General features: G+C 35.6%; 1 protein-coding gene across 1 annotated transcript; it reads right to left on the reverse strand.

The window, feature by feature from the left end:
- Nucleotides 1-6,562: 6,562 nt before the first annotated feature.
- LOC18448033 (cytochrome P450 716A1) lies at nucleotides 6,563-17,208 on the reverse strand. The gene is made up of 4 exons (XM_006858111.4): nucleotides 16,432-17,208; nucleotides 8,683-9,115; nucleotides 8,057-8,244; nucleotides 6,563-7,118 (listed from the first exon to the last, which is right to left on the reverse strand). Exons 1-4 carry the CDS (start codon nucleotides 16,978-16,980, stop codon nucleotides 6,816-6,818), a joined length of 1,473 nt encoding a protein of 490 aa, XP_006858173.1. The 5' UTR covers nucleotides 16,981-17,208; the 3' UTR covers nucleotides 6,563-6,815.
- Between the last annotated feature and the right edge of the window lie 1,320 nt (nucleotides 17,209-18,528).

Genomic DNA, 18,528 nt, shown 5'->3' on the forward strand with positions numbered 1-18,528 from the left:
GTCCTTAGGGACCATCACTACTTTCAAAAGCTTTTACCTTCATTTGGTTTAAGTTTTTGCTGCCTTGCCATGTCCTTTAGTGGACGTGGTTTTTAGGTGTTAAAGGCGGTCAATTACGTGACACCTCATACATGAGATGGAGGCGTTTTAAAAAAATTAAATAGGACGAAAGGTAAGACGTCGCCTAACAACTCATTTCTCGCTCTCCCTCTTACCAACACAGTGAGCTCCTCTCTCTAGCCGAATTTTTATCGGAAGCTCCTTCTCAAATACTTTAGGTAAGTGACTTCATTATCTTGAAAAATAATATGTTCTTTTTAAAAATGAAATGAAATAATTATTTTTGCTTATTTTCATGAATTTTATGCGCAAGCGACCTTATTATTTTGAAAAATAATCTTTTTAATAAAATTGTGATATTTTATCTATATTAGAAATTTTAAATGCTGTAAATTCTTAGAAATAAATTTATTTATTTTTCTTGTCTATTGTTAGAAAATTTTAGATACTGTAAAATTATTAGAAATAAATGTGATATTTCTGCTGTTAGTAAAATTGTGAGATTTCTTTCTACTATTTTTTAATATTTAGACATTGTAAATTTCATGTGCAAATGACTGCCTTATTATTTGAAAACTGATATTTTTGCAATTAATTATAGCATTATCAGTGAAATGTTTATTTGCGAATTGACATCCCATAAATTGTGATAATTCCTTATCCTTGATTTTCTATAAGAGTTTTTCTATACATATTAGATTGGCAATTATGCTAGAATGTCTTTACGAAATGCTACCTTTTTAAATTTGAGCCCAAAATATTTGACTGGCTATTTTTGAAATGTTATTGAAAGTGACTGTTATTAATGGTTTCAGTAATAATTTCAGTGCTATGTTGAGTACATGATATTGATGCTTTCAAATGTCTAAAGAGATTTAGAAATACTTTAAGTATGCAAGTGAACTAATCCGGTTCGTCGGTGAGGTATAAGTAGACCTATCCGGTACGCCGGTAGGGATTAAGTGGACTCAGCCGGTATGTCGGTGACGTATAAGTGGACCTGTAGGGATTAAGTGGACCTATCTGGGACGCCGATAGGGATTAAGTGGACCCATCAGGATGCTGATGGGGTATATAGGTGACCTACTTGGGACGCTAGTAGGGTAATTTGTGAAATCCTTTAAATTATGCACTGCCATAAAAATGTTATATGCATTTCAATTATTCGGATTATACTTAATTATGCATTTTTAAAATGAAACTGTTAATGCATTTCTGTTAATAGATCTCCTTTTTGAAAATATTGATATCTTTCGACCATGATTATTTTTAAGATTATGATGATCACTTACTGAGTAGCCAAACTCATCAAATTATGGTAAAAAAAATTTTCAGGATAACTACGGTTTCATTTTGAGTGCTCGTCAGGATTAACTCTGAAAGATATTGTAGTTGTGCTTAAACTTTCTTTTGTTACTTTGTAAGAATTTGCCACTGCAAATTTGTCCTTTCAAAAGATGAATATATGTTTTGACTGTCACATCTCAGGAATATCAGTATTGTAAATTCTTGGGGCGTGACAATTATGGTATCAGAGCAATAGGTTTAAGATTCTTAGGAAATTTTTTTTAAAAAAGAATGTACTTAAAATCACATTTATTGCGTGTACAGACCGGGACGAAGTCAAGATCTAGAATAGCTAAAGCTAATATGGAAGGAATTCATAAAGCCTTGAAAAATATAGTTGCTCTAATGCAATATCAGATGGAAAACAACAATTCACCTAGGCAGTTAGTTACGGGAAATGGTGGAAGTAATATCGAACAATTTAAGCAAATTAACCCACCTTCTTTTAAAGGTGCTGTAAGGCCTGACAAGGAAATTGAATTCTCTATTGAATTATTGCCACGGCTGGCCTCAATTTCTAAAGCACCTTACAGAATGGCACCTGCAGAACTTAAACAACAATTGGAAGAATTTGTAGATAAAGGTTTTATCAGGCCCAGTGTGTCACCTTGGGGTGCTCTGGTACTGTTTGTGAAAAAGAAAGAAGGAACCATGAGATTGTGTATCGATTATAGACAATTGAACCAAGTGACAACGAAAAACAAGTATCCATTACCAAGAATTGATGATTTTTTTGATCAATTACAAGGATCACAAATGTTTTCAAAAATTGATCTTAGATCTGGATACCATCAGCTTAAGATTAAAAGTGAAGATGTTCCCAAGAGAGCTTTCAGAACAAGGTATGGCCATTATAAATTTTTAGTCAAGCCTTTTGGATTAACCAATGCACCGGCTGCATTTATGGATTTAATGAATCGGGTCTTTAAGCCCTTTTTAGATAAATTCATAGTGGTATTGATCGATGATATTTTAATTTATTCCAAGAATCAGAAGGAACATGAGCAGCATGTAAGAATGATATTGTAAATATTAAGAGAAAAGAAATTGTATGCTAAACTTAGTAAATATGAATTTTAGATTGAACAAGTGACATTTTTAGGACATGTCATATCAAAGGAAGGTCTATCAGCGGATCCTTCAAAGGTTAAAGCCGTTGTTAATTGGAAACAACCAAGTAATGTGACTGAAGTTCAAAGCTTTTTGGGATTGGCAGGATATTACAGAAAATTTGTAGAAGGATTTTCTCGAATCGCAACCCCATTGACTCGATTGACACAAAAAAAATGTCAAATTTGAGTGGACAAGTGAATGTGATGAGAGTTTTCAAGAACGAAAAGTTCGATTAACTTCAGCACCTATTTTAACTATTCCTGAGGGGAGTGGGGGATTTGTGATTTATAGTGATTGCTTCACATAAAGGCTTGGGCTGTGTATTAATGCAATATGGAAAAGTAGTGGCATATGCATCCAGACAGTTGAAAGAATATGAGAAAAAAATATCCAATTCATGACTTGGAGCTGGCTGCAATAGTATTCGCTTTGAAAATGTGGAGGCATTATCTATATGGTAAGCAATTCGAAATATACACGGATCATAAGAGCTTGAAATACCTCTTCTCTCAGAAGGATTTAAATATGCGGCAGATAAGATGGATGGATTTCTTAAAAGATTATGATTGTACAATCCATTATCATTTAGGAAAAGCTAACGTTGTGGCCGACGCTCTAAGTAGAAAATCTATGGGAGTCTTAGGTCATCTAATGATCCAAGAAATGAGATTGTTAGAGGAAATAGTGGATTGACATCCGGCTCCGTCCATTAATGGTGTGATAAGTATGATTGCCAACATTAAGGTAGAACCCCAATTAATCCAACAGATTCGATGGGCACAAAAAAAAGACCCTCAGCATATAACAATTGTGGAAGAGGTGAAGCTGAGAAAGAGAGAAGAATTCTCTATATATAGTGAGGAATTGCTAAGATTCAAAGGTCGAGTTTGTGTCCCGAATGATGAGAGTGTGAAGAAAGCTATCTTGGAAGAACCACATCACTCTCGTTATAAGATACATCCCAAAAGTATTAAAATGTATCAGGACCTGAAAAAAACTTTTTAGTGGAATAATATGAAAAAAGAGGTAGCACTATTTGTGTCTAAGTGCCTAACATGCTAGCAAGTAAAAGCTGAGCATCAAAGGCCCGCTGGGTTGTTGTAGCCTTTACTCGTGCCAGAGTGGAAGTGGGAGCACATCTCTATGGATTTTGTCTCTAGCTTGCCTAGAACGAATTCAGGACATGATAGCATTTGGATCATTGTGGACCGGCTGACCAAAGCTGCTCATTTTCTACCGATTCGTACGACGTACATTTTGGAACTACTAGCTCAATTTTACATTAAGGAAATAGTGCGGTTGCATGGAGTTTTGGTCAGTATTGTATCGGACAAGGATACTTGATTTACTTCTAAATTTTGGGCTAGGCTACAGTTAGCCATGGGGACGAGACTCACCTTAATCAGAGAAGACCATCCAAACCTTGGAAGATATACTGAGGGCCTGTGTCATTGACTTTACAAAAAGCTGAGATGACCATTTACCCCTTATTGAGTTTGTTTATAATAATAGCTTCTAAGTTAGTATTCAAATGACACCATATGAAGCCTTGTAAGGAAAGAAATGCAGGTCACCCAGCTATTGGGACGAGATTGGTCAAATAAAGCTTTTGGGGTCAGAAATTGTCCAGGTAACCACAGATAAGATAACATTAATTCGAGAAAGACTCAAGACAGCTCAGAGTCGGCAAAAGATTTATGCCGATAACCGACAGAGAGATCTTGAATTTGAGGAAGGTGATCGAGTTTTCCTAAAGATCTCACCAATAAAAGGCATTATGAGATTCGACAAGAAATGAAAGCTAAGCCCACGTTACATTGGACCATTTGAAATCTTGGAAAGAATCGGAGGTGTCGTTTATAGACTTGCCTTACCACCCGAATTGGTAAACGTCCATAATACCTTCCATGTATCATCACTACAAAAATATCAGCACGACCCATCCCATATCTTGAAATATGAACATTTACCGATCAGGAAGGACCTATCTTTCATTGAACAGCCAATTTTGATACTGGATAGAAGGGTACAAGTGTTGCGCAACAAGGAGATTCTTTTGATCCGTATATTATGGCAGTACTATTCAAGAGAGGAGTCGACTTGGGAACGAGAAGACGATATCAGATAAAAATATCCTTATCTTTTTCAGTAATCAGGTACACAAATTTAGAAGACTAAATTTCTTTAAGAAGTGAAGAATGTAACAATCCCAAACTTTCACAAAAAAAAAAAAAAAAAAAAAAAAGAAGAAGAAGAAGAAGAAAAGAAACTTTTAATAAGTGATGGTCCACATGAGCATGATGGTCCTTAGGGACCATCACTACTTTCAAAAGCTTTTACCTTCATTTAGTTTAAGCTTTTGCTACGTTGCCACGTCCTTTAGTGGACGTGGTTTTCAGGTATTAACGGCGGTCAATTACGCGACACCTCATACATGAGATGGAGGCGTTTTAAAGAAATTGAATAGGACGAAAGGTAAGACGGCGCCTAACAACTCCTTGCTCGCTCTCCCTCTTACAAACAGAGTGAGCTCCTCTCTCTAGTCGAATTTTTATCGGAAGCTCTTTCTCAAATATTTTAGGTAAGTGACTTCATTATCTTGAAAAATAATCAGTTCTTTTTAAAAATGAAATGAAATAATTACTTCTGCTTATTTTCATGAACTTTAGGCCCAATAAAATTTATACGCAAGCGACCTCATTATTTTGAAAAATAATCTTTTTAATAAAATTGTGATATTTTATCTATGTTAGAAATTTTAAACGCTGTAAATTCTTATAAATAAATTTATTTATTTTTCTTGTCTATTGTTAGAAAATTTTAGATACTGTAAAATTATTAGAAATAAATGTGATATTTCTGCTTTTAGTAAAATTGTGAGATTTCTTTCTACTGTTTTTTAATATTTAGACATTGTAAATTTCATGTGCAAATGACTGCCTTATTATTTGAAAATTGATATTTTTGCAATTAATTATAGCATTGTCTGTGAAATGTTTATTTGCGAATTGACATCCCATAAATTGTGATAATTCCGTATTCTTGAATTTCTTTTTTTATACATATTAGATTTACAATTATACTAAAATGTATTTACGAACTGCTACCTTTCTAAATTTGAGCCCAAAATATTTGACTGGTTATTTTTGAAATGTTATTGAAAGTGACTGTTATTAATGGTTTCAGTGAAATTCATATTAATAATTTCAGTGATATGTTGAGTACATGATATTGCTGCTTTCAAATGTTTAAAGAGATTTAGAAATACTTTAAGTATGCAAGTGGACTCATCCGGTTCGCCGGTGAGGTATAAGTGGACCTATCCTGTACGGCGGTAGGGATTAAGTGGACTCATCCGGTACATCAGTGAGGTATAAGTGGACCGGCAAGGATTAAGTGGACCTATCTGGGACGCCGATAGGAATTAAGTAGACCATCAGGACGGTGATGGAGTATATAGGTGACCTACTTGGGACACTAGTAGGGTAATTTGTGAAATCCTTTGAATTATGCACTGCCGTAAAAATGTTATATGCATTTCAATTATTCGAATTATACTTAATTATGCATTTTTTAAAGTGAAACTGTTAATGCATTTCCGTTAATATATCTCCTTTTTGAAAATATTGATATCTTTCAACCATGATTATTTTTAGGATTATGATGATTACTTACTGAGTAGCCAAACTCATCAAATTATGGTAAAATTTTTTTTCAGGATAACTACGGTTTCATTTTGAGTGCTTGTCAGGATGAACTATGAAAGATATTGTAGTTGTGTTTAAACTTTCTTTTGTTACTTTGTAAGAATTCGCCACTGTAAATTTGTCCTATCAAGAGATGTATGTATGTTTTGACTGTCACATCTCAAGAATATCAGTATTATAAATTCTTGGGGCGTGACATTACATAACTGATAACTCTAAAAAACTCCTACGAAATCCTGACCATCCATCCTATTTAATTATAGCCACGCATTTTTAACTTAAATATATAAACGAATGAACTTGCCCCTAATGAAATAAAGAAATAACAGGTGCAATAAAAAAATAAAGCCCAAATAATTCTCGTTATTACATTATTGTCCCTTTCTTCCCTCTTGAGTCCTACTACTTTTCTTTGGCTAGCCACTTAAGCTTAAAGGGCGGCTGATAAAGATACAGATTTGTCTCTATGAAAACATTTTTACATGCTAGTATAATCTCTAAGAAAATAAAATTCAACCTGATTTTGCAGTTCAGACATGCTAGCTTCCCTTAATTTTATTTTTGAACGAATTAAACTCAAAATACATTCTATATTTTGTGAGGCAGAAGATGTATGGGCAAGCCCTTAGAGAGAGTGAGCACTGGCACCCTAGCCACAGTTTCATCAGGGCATGCCAGTTTCCATGAAAAATGGGTAACCATGTAATGGATGGTAACAAGCGTCTCCACCTTAGCAAACTCTTGCCCTATGCATATTCGTGGGCCCGCGCCGAAGCCCACAAAGCTATACGGGATGATCGACGATTGGTTGTCGAAGCGTGCCGGTTCAAATTTTGAGGGCTCTGGGAAGAAGTCCTTGTTCATGTGTGTCAGAGAAGAGACCCATAGTATCTGAATCAACCATAGGATCAAAAATCAAAACTATTTCGTTAGTGTTTTTTTTCTTTTTTTTTCCTCTCCTTTACTCATTCAAAATTCAACTATCTATGAAAATAAACGCATGACGATTTTTAAGTAGATCCCAAAGTTTTTTCTTTCATAGAGAATAAGTGTTAAGTATGTTCGCTATGGAGCATCTGGTGTTGAGTGAATTGTGGGAAAGGAGTCAAACATGTATAATTTAATTTTTGTGTGCGGTTTCTATAAGAGCTAGGCTTTATGAAAACAAAGTAAAACCTCACCTTAAATACTCATCCAAAAGCACATTTCGAAAATCTCCATGATGGCGCTCTAAAATCAATTTTCAATATAGACTAAAAAATTTGAACCTAAAAAAATCATACAAAACTTGTTGATATGTGAACCCTTATTTTTAGAGCAAAATGGGTGGTTTAGATAATGTGTTAAAATATGTTAAAGGAAAGTATATATTGTGTATCAGGTTAATATGGAAGGTATAACTGGTAATCTGTATGTTTGGAAAAGGTAGATACAATATCGTGTATTTATGATAAGTCTGAGTATAGTATATAATTTATCTCTATTCTTGTCATATGTATTTGTTTATATAAGACAAGTTTGTATATTCATGTTAATTAATGGACATTGATTCTCTTCAGAAAAACCTGATACTCTTCACAAAATATACACTATTTTTAGGGCTTGAAATCATTTTTTTAACTATAATGATCAAGGCTAAGATGAGCTATTTGAAGATTTTCTGACGCCAGAGTTGCAATCTTCGATAAGTTTCAAGGTGAGGATTTACTTATGTTGATAGAGCTGCGGCGCTATCAAACCATTTTTCCTTTAGTTTTTCTTATAGAGTATGTGTATGATGTGTGTAAAATATGTCTAAAAGATAGAGAAAAACATGGTCTGAAGCTCACCTGCCATCCCTTGGGAATATGATAACCAGCGTACTCGAAGTCTTTGAGGATTCTCCTGTAGCTTCCAAAAATTGGTGGATACAGCCTCAATGTCTCTTGTGCAACTCTCCATGTGTACTTCATCTTGGTTAGGTCTTCCCAATTGAGAGGTTCATCATGGCCTTTGCCATTTGCTATCTCTGATTGTTCTGCAACCACCAAAACAGAAGTATGATGGAACAGTGCTCTGGAAAATTAATGATTTGGATTGAGCATCGGCGATTTGGAATCGATTAAGTACGTACCCCACTTGGTTTCCACAAAATTTGAAATCTCTGACTCGGTGGGAATTGCCTGGTTCTATAAGATATTTAGACAATTCTGATTTAGGTCATAGAACCGGGCAACTCTTGCTTGATTTTTATTTATTTTTAATATTTTGAGTAGAAAAATGTCATCAAACGGTAATAAAGCCTCCCAAACCATATCCATACATAAACCGCTAAAAAAAATACCCTATGCTTTTGGTGCAGAGAGCAAGTATATTGTGCTCCTATGGGAGTGAAGTATAACATATACCAATAGTTTGCGGCATCAAATACACCAAAGAACATGGATCCGAACCCAATTCACGAAAAGCAACTTACCTGCATAAACTCTGGCATAGAGATCCGGATCTGCAAGCACTCGAGTCACGAAAGTGATGAGCAAGGTGAGTGTATCATGTCCCGCAGCCATGGCAAGCACTCCATTATCTACGATCTCTTCCTCAGTAAAGCCTTCTTCCTCGCCCTTAGCACTCAAGAAACAGGTAAGGAGGTCATCGTAAGCGGTGGCCTCCCCTCTCTCCAACTGCCCCTTCCTTGTCACCACAAGCTCCGCGAAGGCCGCTCTCAACCTCCGCGCTGCCTGTAATGCGCGTCTGTAACGTGTGAATGGCAAGTTCAGTGGCAGAGACCACAGGCCTTTGATGAGGTCTTGGAAGTCTTTCTTGAGGCTGTCTCGGTCGGCAACGCCCCCTAAGCCATATAGAAGGGTGCATATAATGTCAAAGGACAGGCTCTTTATGAATGGCATTGCCTGTAAGACACATAAAGTTTAGTATTACTGTGATGCTGGTTTTGAGCTAAGCTTTGAACTTGAAGTGACAAATCTTGTTCCCATGAAATTTTCGTCAGACCAGAAAACAATGAGGTTTTCATAATTATAGATATGCACATAAAATTCATAGAAAGGGAAAATTACAAGAACAAAAAAAGAGAGACGTGGCACTGGTAAGTTTTAGGTATGGGAAAAGTTTATATAGAACCTAGGCTTTTTATGTATGGGAAAAGGTTCTATAGAAACTAGGCTCTAAAAAAACAAATAGAACTTCAAAAATTTCATTAGAAGAGGTTGTTTTTTATACCTAAATATCCTTAAATTGATCTTATCGACATCAAGATACATAGATTTGAGAAAAAATGGATCTCAAGTTTTTGAAATAATGCATCTTGTAATGCATTTTTGAACTGTTGATTTTTAAGTTATTTAATTTTTCGTAGATCTACTCGATCTATACCTATTTTTGAAGCTTTAAATTTTATAATTAAAGATGAAAATACATTTTAAGGCTAGTTAAATATTCAGTATTGAAACCACATTCTCAACACTATTTGAAGGTGGGCTCTAATTTGATTGTTTAGAGCCTCGGCTCTATACAAACCACACCCTCTATGTATTTATGATCCTTTTTCTGGTAAATTTACCGAACATGACATTTGTTAATCAACTTTTGTCCACTGTTACATGTTCACTGATGAGTGTCGACGTTTACAGTGTTAGGTCTAAAAAATCCATATAACTCGCCACGTTCATGAAATTAATATATATAAATAAACTATAACTTTTTTGTATAAATAATATAATTTCCCTTTTTTATAATGCACAATAGGTAGATGGAGAGCGAAAAAATCAATACAGCTCACCACTTGGTGCATCAACATTGCATGTGTTGGAGATTGAACCTTTGTCCATCTACTCGCGGGGCTTGGTTATACAATTCACAATCCCTTTGAAACATGCTACAACATGCCCCTAGGGAACATGATACACGCTGAGGTCAAGAACGAGGGAAAACCCAGACCAGACTAAAAGTTGATTGCTATTTGTATTATTCTATTCATCATATATCAGCCACAATTAGTGGTAGAAAATGTATCATTCAGTACAAAACAATCCTATTATAAGAGAGTGTCTGGGGTAGGTGACCTAGAGACGAGAGTATTTAGCGTAAGAGGGTTTCACAAGTTTGAGCTAGGGTAGGGCACTCTGTGTTGGGTTTAGTGATAGCTAAATCACCGTACACATAGTTTTTTCTAAATATTAGGTATTATGGGAAATAAAAAATTACTTTCTTGAGAAGCAAGAAAGTGAAATCTTTATAAGAGAGTGAAGGAAGACTTAATACCCATCTTTTGAGGGTTACCCATTTGGAGGTTATGGGAATAGATCTTCAATATGGAGATGAGTCTCCAAGAGAGATACATAACCTCTGATAGAGAGAAAATCTCTATATTGCTCTCGAGGCTATCTGTTCAGTAGCGATATTGCGGTGGAAAGAGGATGTTTATCGACGGTGTTGTTCGGTAGGGAGAGCGGGTTTAGAAGGGAAGATCGGTGGTAGTCTTTTACCGATGTTTAGAGATTGTTATTATCTCTTGTAACCCAAAACTGTAATCTTCATTGTAATAGTGGATTTCTAATTGCCAAGGCTGTGGATGTAATCCTACGGGATGAACCACTTAAATCATGTGTTGTTGTGGTATGCTTTTTATGTTTGTTTTATTTCTCGTGCTCGATTTATAGTTGTATTCGTCTACTTTACATTTGGCTAATTGAGTAGCCGATCTTGGGTGGGATCCCGATATTTGGGATTCCCAGTTCTGCAAGCTAAGGGGTTCCCAAGATCCCTACGATTGCTATCAAAATATAAGGTGTGTACGGGGCTAAGGCTTGCCTTAAGAAAATGATGAATGGTGGAGTTTGATGGATACATGGTTTGAGGTGGAGAAATATGAAAGCAAAGTGTTTATGAAAATTCCACAATGGAGGCAATTGAGAAGAAATAAAAAAATATCTATAATTTTTAATGGAGAAATATGAAGACAAAATGGAGACAAGTATGAAGAAATCAAGAAATCTATTCAATGAAGGTTGTCAAGACAATTATGACGATTTTACTATCAAGGTGGACATTGTTAGGTTTGGTGATAGCTAAATCACCATAACCATATTTTCTTCTAAATATTAGGGTATTATGGGAAAGAGAAAATTGACTTTCTTTAGAAGTAAGAAAGTGATATTTTTATAAGAGAGAGAAGGACATAATACCCATTTTTTTAGGGTTACCCCTTTGAAGGTTATGAGAATGGATCTTCAATAAGGAGATGGGTCTCCAAGAGAGAGAGACATTGCCTCTAAGAAAGGGGCGGTATTCCCATGAGTTTTAGGTTGGTTAACTTCAACTTTTAGAGAGAGAAAATCTCTATATTGCTCTAGAGGTTATCTGTCAAGTAGGGGTATTGCGGTGGGAAAGAAGATGTTGATCAATGGTGTTGTTCGGTCGAGAGAGCAGGTTTAGAATGAAAGATCGGTAGTGGTTTTTACCAATGTTTAGAGGTAGTTATTATCTCTTGGATCCCAAAACTGTAATCTTAATTGTGATAGTGGATTTCTAATTACCAAAGCTGTGGATGTGTTGTTGTGGTGTGTTTTTTATGTTTGCTTTATTTATCGTACTCGATTTATAGTTGTATTCATCTACTTTATATTTAGCCAATTGAGTACACGATCTTGGGTGGGATCCCGGTATTTAGGATTCCGGTTTTGCAAGCTAAGGGGTTCTCGAGATCCCTATACTCTGGCCTCTCTCATCACCAATCAAGATCATCTCTTCCTTCTATAAAATTCTATATAGAACACCTCATCATTTAAATCAAGGAAAGAGATAGAGATAACATAAAGAAAATATCCGCAAGAGATCCAAAATGAATTATTATAGTTAAGTTATCATATCTTTGCAAATGCTATTTCAACATGACGATCAGATTGGCCATTGAATTATTGAGAGATCTAGTCCAGTCAAATGACCATTGCTTAGACCGGATGAGCCAAATTTTAATAAATAAATAATAAATAGAAAAATTTTAAACATAAAATCCAACTTTGTTTAAGCTATTGCACAAGCCAAAAAAAGCTGGTCCAATGAGCCAAAACCAGTCGAGCGCTAGCAGCCCGGCCACTCGAATTGGGCGATCCAATGTAGTCTTCACAAATATGCTTTCAAAATCTAAGGGTTAAAAATGGGTCAAGAGAGAAATGTGAGAGCCTCTTTCTTTAACTTACAAAAGAAACAAAAATAAAAGACAAAAAAAAATAGAACTAAGAAATTTCAGGAAACTCAAATACTAGCATGTAATGCAGAAAGGCAACCTCAAAAAGTAGAAAATAATCTATTTTCCAGTGTCGTGGATGAGTATGGACAAAGGATATTAGGTATGAGTGCCCAACAATATACTTAAGATATTTCAATATCTTGCTTGACAATGGGAGAGGTTATGCAGCAAGACCCATGGTTTTACATAGATTGAAGACTCAAAACACATCCTCAACACATGTAAATCCATTTATATCCAAAACAAGATTTGAAGCTCTTAAAATGATGCAAATTGAAGAAATCGGTTGTGAAATCAAATGAATGGTCCAGAAAAATGTTGTAATAAGATAGATAATCTTAAGGTTTTAAGGGTTTTTTTTTTTTTTTCTCTCCTTTTTTTGTCATATCCAATCATTTTTAAGGTCTTTGTTCTCAATCCATCTCCAAGATACTCTTTTGAGGGGATGGCTGCCTCGCTTTTACCATGCGTAAAGGATGGGGTTTTGTTATGTCAATTTCAAAATTCCATTTTAACAAGTCACTTATTTTTACTGCCATGATCATGAATATGTGAAAAAAAAAAAAAAAACTTAAAAATATATGATATTAAATTTCTGGATTACTCCTTCTAGATCTTTTAAATTGATATATTTTAGGGTTTGAAATCCTTTTCTCTGTTTTTTTGGAGATTCATAGAAATGTGCCTGAGATCTGCAACGCGAAATTTTTTGATCCAAAATCTATCCCCAACATGGAATTTTGACAAGGTGTATTTAAAATTTTCCATACATAGGTCACAAAGCACATAGAATAATTCAAATGTGCTCCACTTACAAAATGTGCTCCACTTACTAAATCTACCTTAAAGATGAATTTTGGATCTAAAACCTTAAATATGGATAAATTTGATCACTATTATCATGAATCTAAGAACAGAAAGTTAAACTCTAAAAATAGAGTACTTAAAAAATAGATCAAAAACATAGTTGAAGATGCTATTTCTTAAGTGTAAAATCTCTTCTTTCTTTTTGAATATTCATCTTGGTGGTTGAAATGACGGATTGTGAGGGCGTGTTTGAATTCTGGAAGATGAAACTACGTCTTTTTGATACCCCAAGTTCCACGGTCCTCCTAAGTCTTAGGATGCCCCATAGACTGAAATTGGAGGTATTGACTATCTAGCCTTAAATATAAGGCAAGTGAGTCCCACTTTACTGTAAAACTTCCCCGTTATCAAACCAAAAAACGCCTCTTTCATAAATCAAACAAGCCCAAAAGAATCTTAGTTTCAAAATATTTTCTTCTTTCTTTTCTTTTCTTTTCTTTTTTTTTTTTTTTTTTTGGGTTCAGGGAACACATGCCCTACCCATTTTTTTAAATAGTTTAGGAATTAGTTTTAGAAGGGGATTCCATGAGTCAGCCGACTCATACTATACACATGTCGGCTCCCTCTTAAACCATCTTAGGAATGGATTTTTAATTTAAAATTTTAGAGATTCATGACCTCGGTTAAGTTGATCATGAATATGAAAAATAAAATAAATTTTTTTGTATTTATAACCTCATCTTTATAAGATAAGCATGGGTGAGTCAGTGGGCTCTTGCAGGTGCTGACTCATGAAGGTCTTTTGAAGGTATTAGTGGTGTGGGGTAAATGAAAATCACAACATGGTAACTAAAGTTGTAGATTTTTGGAATGGATCGCACTTGAGCAACAGGTGGGTCAGCTTGTTGCACCAAAAAGAGAGGGACCGCATCTTATCATGGAATAAACTGCACCCCATCAAACAGTTGGTGCACTAAGTGTACGGCCACACCCAGCCTCTACTTTAGAACACGTGGAGAGCCAGATAACCAAAGAGGGAGGATAAGTTATGTGAGATATTTTAGAACCTCAAATATCTTGTGATTGGCAAATTTCACTTCACTTATCCTTCATTATCTAGTACGGATTTTTTGGCTGTGTGGATAGAGGAAGGTGGAATTATGAAGGGTGCCGTTTTGTATAGACCATAGGCTCTAAACAATCAAATTAGAGCCTACCTTCAAATAATATTGAGAAATGTGGTTTTAATATCAGAAATCTTTGGGATAGCCTTAAAATATATTTTCATATTTATTTATAAAATTTAAATCTTCAAAAATCTTATAGATCGAGCAAATGTATGAAAATCTTGAAAATTAACGGTCCAAAATGTATTACAAATTACATGATTTCCAAAACTTGAAATCTATTTTTTTTCATATCCACGCATCTTGAGGTCGAGATGATCAATTTGATGATATTTGGGCATCAAAACAACATTTTCCAGTAAAAGTTTTGAGGCAGGTTTTGATTTGATTGTTTAGAGCCTCTATATAAACTTTTCCCAATTATGAAAGCAAGGTTCTTTATTATAGAGTTATTTACGTATTGATAGGAAAATAAAAAGAGAAAATTAGATAAGAAAAAAGATTATGGATATTAAGTTTTCATAGATGTGCTTCGCTTCGAATTTTATAATTACAGATGAAAATATATTTTAAGACTATCACAAAAATTTTCAATATTGAAACCACATTTATCGATACTATTTGAAGGTACGCTTTACATTGATTGTTTAGACCCTTTGGCTTTATACAAACGGTACCCAATATAAAAAGCTTCTATTTTTCTATAAAAATTAAAGATGACCTCGTTTTTTTTTTTTTTTTTTTAATTGCTTCTTGGCCCCAACATTGGACCGATTTGAAATTCTTTTTATTTATTTTTTCTCACCTCAAAAATATTTGATATCTCAAACCTCGGACCGCTTAGTCTAGTGAGATGTCCAAGGTCCAAGACCTCGGTCTGCTATCCTATGGCAATAGGGTGCAGAACTACCGGTCCGAGGTCCTAAACCTCTTAAATCCTTGCTGGTAACCTCATGAAAAATTACAAAAAAAAAAAAAAAAAGCAATTTTCAAATTGCTTCTTGTCTGAATGTTGCCAACATTCGACCAATTTTATATTCTTTTTATTTATTTTTTCTCACCTCAGGAATGATCTGATATTCCAAACCTCAGACTGCATAGTCTAGTGAGCAATCTGAGGCTCAAGACCTCAGACCAGTATCCTATGGCAATAGAGTTCAAAACTTCTGGTCCGAGGTCCTAAACCTCTTAAATCCTTGCCGATAACCTCATGAGAAAGTACACAAAAAAGAATATAGAAATATCGGACTGAGGGGGAATCTGGGAAAAAAAGGACTCAGTTAAACATAATGTTATCATATTCGCTTCGCTTCAATCGTAGAGGCCGAAGTCTTCTGATTTTTGGCCTACACCAAAGATAAGCGAAGCTTCGGTGCATCAGCTTCAGCATGCTTCGGGTCGCTTCGTCCTGCTTCAGTTTAATTCGGCCTCTTTGATCGAAGCTTCGGCCTCTTCAGCACAAAATTATCTTTTTTAAATACAATTATACGCTTTGGTCTGATTTGAAATTTTTTGGCTAAAAGCACAAAATTGTCTTCTTCTTCTTCTTTTTTTCTATTTTTTGAATTTTTTTATTTCAATATATTTTTATATGAGATTGTCTACGCAAAGACCATTTATCTTTTGTACATAGATGTCTCGATCATTCTTGCCCTTTAAAATTCAAAATGGGTGGTTGTAAAAGTGTCATTGAAGTAACGCAAAGTTCCGAATAAAAATCTCAAACTTCATCAGTCACCTCCAAGAGATCTAATTTGACATCTAGCAAGTGACAATAATTGTGACATCTATGTACAAAAGATAAATTGTCTCTTTATACATAATTTTTTTTATATATAAATATAATAATATATACTTTATTTGTATTATATTTTAAAAAACAAGTGGGAAGCCTTCCTCCGAATTAGCCAAAGCATGAAATTACTTGGTTTTTTCAACCGAACGCTAAAAAATGACATTCAAGAAATAGCACCATACGTCTCTCTCTCTCTCTAGAAAACAAAGATGATATGCAAGAAATACTGACCAGTACAGTCTCCTTCCCCTTCCACTCTCTCTCTAGGTGCCTCTCCACCAATTCCCCCATCCTCCCCACGTACCCCCTTACAACGTCCCCCTTCAGAAAGACACCCATGGCGCCCCTCACCCTCCTGTGGGCATTTCCATCCAGTGTCAACAAATTTCTCCTCCCCAATATCCGCAGCGCCCACTCGGCCTGCTTTGCCCCCACCACATCGTCACCCCCGCCCCCGCCCCCGAACACCACCTTGTTCCCGTTAACCCCACTCAGCACCGCCACGTTCGACCCGAAGAGACTTAGCCGGAAGACCGGCCCGTATCTCTCCGCCATTTCAGCCAGCCATTGTTCGCCGCGATTCTGACGCATTGCTTTGAGCAAAGCGAATGTCTGACCCACAAAGGGAAGGCCCGCCGGACCTGGTGGTAGCTTCCTTTTCCCGGCTAGTTTTCCGGCACTCCTTGCAATGAAGAGGAGGGTCATTAAGGCGAGGAGGAGGTAGAAGAGGGGAGAGGGGAGTAGCTGGGGAATTGGAGTGGGGTTTTTCGACGGTTCCATTGGGTTTTTTGGCTAGACTAGGGACCGGATTTTAGGTTTTTGGTGGAGTGAATTTGGGTTGGGGGTTCAGTTTATATATTGAATGGAGGGGGAGAATGACTATTTTTCTCATGGGATGTTGGAAATGTAGCGAGAATGACCTCCATTAGGGTTTGAGATTCTCTTGTTGTGGATAATATGTGTTTGGTGGGATTGGAATGATTCTCTTGGAATGTGCACTTTTTCCCCAGGGCTGAGGGGAAAACTAGATATTTTTTGTGTGGTTTTGTTTTCTTCTAATGATTGTTTTGTGAGGAGTTTGTAGGGTACTATGTCTCGCTTCGGGCCGAGCCATCCTAGCCCTACTTTCTTAGGGCCTGAGAGTAGGACGAGGTTCTTGTGTATATTGTTCCCACATTTCAGGGAAAATTTGGAGAACCAAGGGTGAGAATTTTTCAGGTCTGAATGGTATATGGGATTCATATCCGATCCTATTTAGAATGCTTGGATCCGGATCTGATTGGATCTAGAATGTTCAGATCGGGATTTGAATCTGAAAACTATACATGGGATTTAGATTCTATTTGGATCCAAAAACTATAAAAGGGATCCAGATTAGGACTTCTAAAATTTTAAAAAATCACATATCATAAATTAATTAATATATATATATGATACACTAATTTAAAAATTGGGTGGGATCTGAATCGGATCTACATATACCTAGGTCTGATCCGAATTACTATTAGGATTTGGATCCAAATCTTGGATCAATACCCGGATCCGCAGAGGATCCAAAATTCGGGTTTCGGGTTCGAATTGGGTAAATTCTCAGCCCTAGAACCAATGCTTGAAGGTGAAAGGCCCGAAGGACTACATGTCGAAATGATTTTCTCTCCTTGTGGGGCATATTTGTCCATCTGCTTCCTTGGATACAAGTTATGCAAAGAGTATTTTTTAGACCTCAAATCTTTTAGGTTGTAAACTCTTGAACCTATCGATCAAACTTCACAGAAAAAAAGAGGAAGAATTCAAATTGTACTCTCTATTTGTTTAAGGAAGAATTCAAATTGTACTATCTATTTGCGTGAAAAAAATAACATGCCAAGCTCGAATAGTGACTGTCCAATTTTTGGAGAGCAAGATCCAAATGTTCAGGAACTAAAAATCAAAATTTTGTTTTGGAATAATAATCTAGTGATTTTTAGGTGAATCCCAATTTTCGAGACAAAACATTTCTCCCATGTATTACTTTTTCCTAAGGGAGTTAGCATACATACTTCTAAGGCAAAATGATATATGTGTGTGTGACCTTTGGATTTTATACTGAATTAATCAAAAATTCACAACAAAAATATATTATATATTATCAATATATAATCCTGTAGACCATTTGATTGCATTGGAGTCGCCTTCGATTCTGTAGCCCTTCTAAGTACTCCATCAGTTTCAAATCTTGTATGAGAGAACTTTAACCTCATTGTCTATGCATATTTCACAAGGCCCCAAAACCCCTCTTTATCTCTAACAAATAGCCCTAATCTCAACTTTCTCTGGATTCTCTACGGA

The sequence above is a fragment of the Amborella trichopoda genome, chromosome 2 (assembly GCF_054954075.1).
Source record: "Amborella trichopoda isolate Santa Cruz 75 chromosome 2, AtrichopodaSantaCruz75HAP2 v2.0, whole genome shotgun sequence".
Taxonomy (NCBI): Eukaryota; Viridiplantae; Streptophyta; class Magnoliopsida; order Amborellales; family Amborellaceae; genus Amborella; species Amborella trichopoda.

Excerpts from the sequence above, each read along its gene's own strand:
- LOC18448033 (XM_006858111.4), bottom strand. The coding sequence starts at position 16,980 with ATGGAACCGTCGAAAAACCCCACTCCAATTCCCCAGCTACTCCCCTCT. Across the intron at positions 9,116-16,431 it reads AGGGGAAGGAGACTGTACTG|GCAATGCCATTCATAAAGAG; the intron begins GTCAGTATTTCT and ends TGTGTCTTACAG. Across the intron at positions 7,119-8,056 it reads ATATTCCCAAGGGATGGCAG|ATACTATGGGTCTCTTCTCT; the intron begins GTGAGCTTCAGA and ends TGGTTGATTCAG.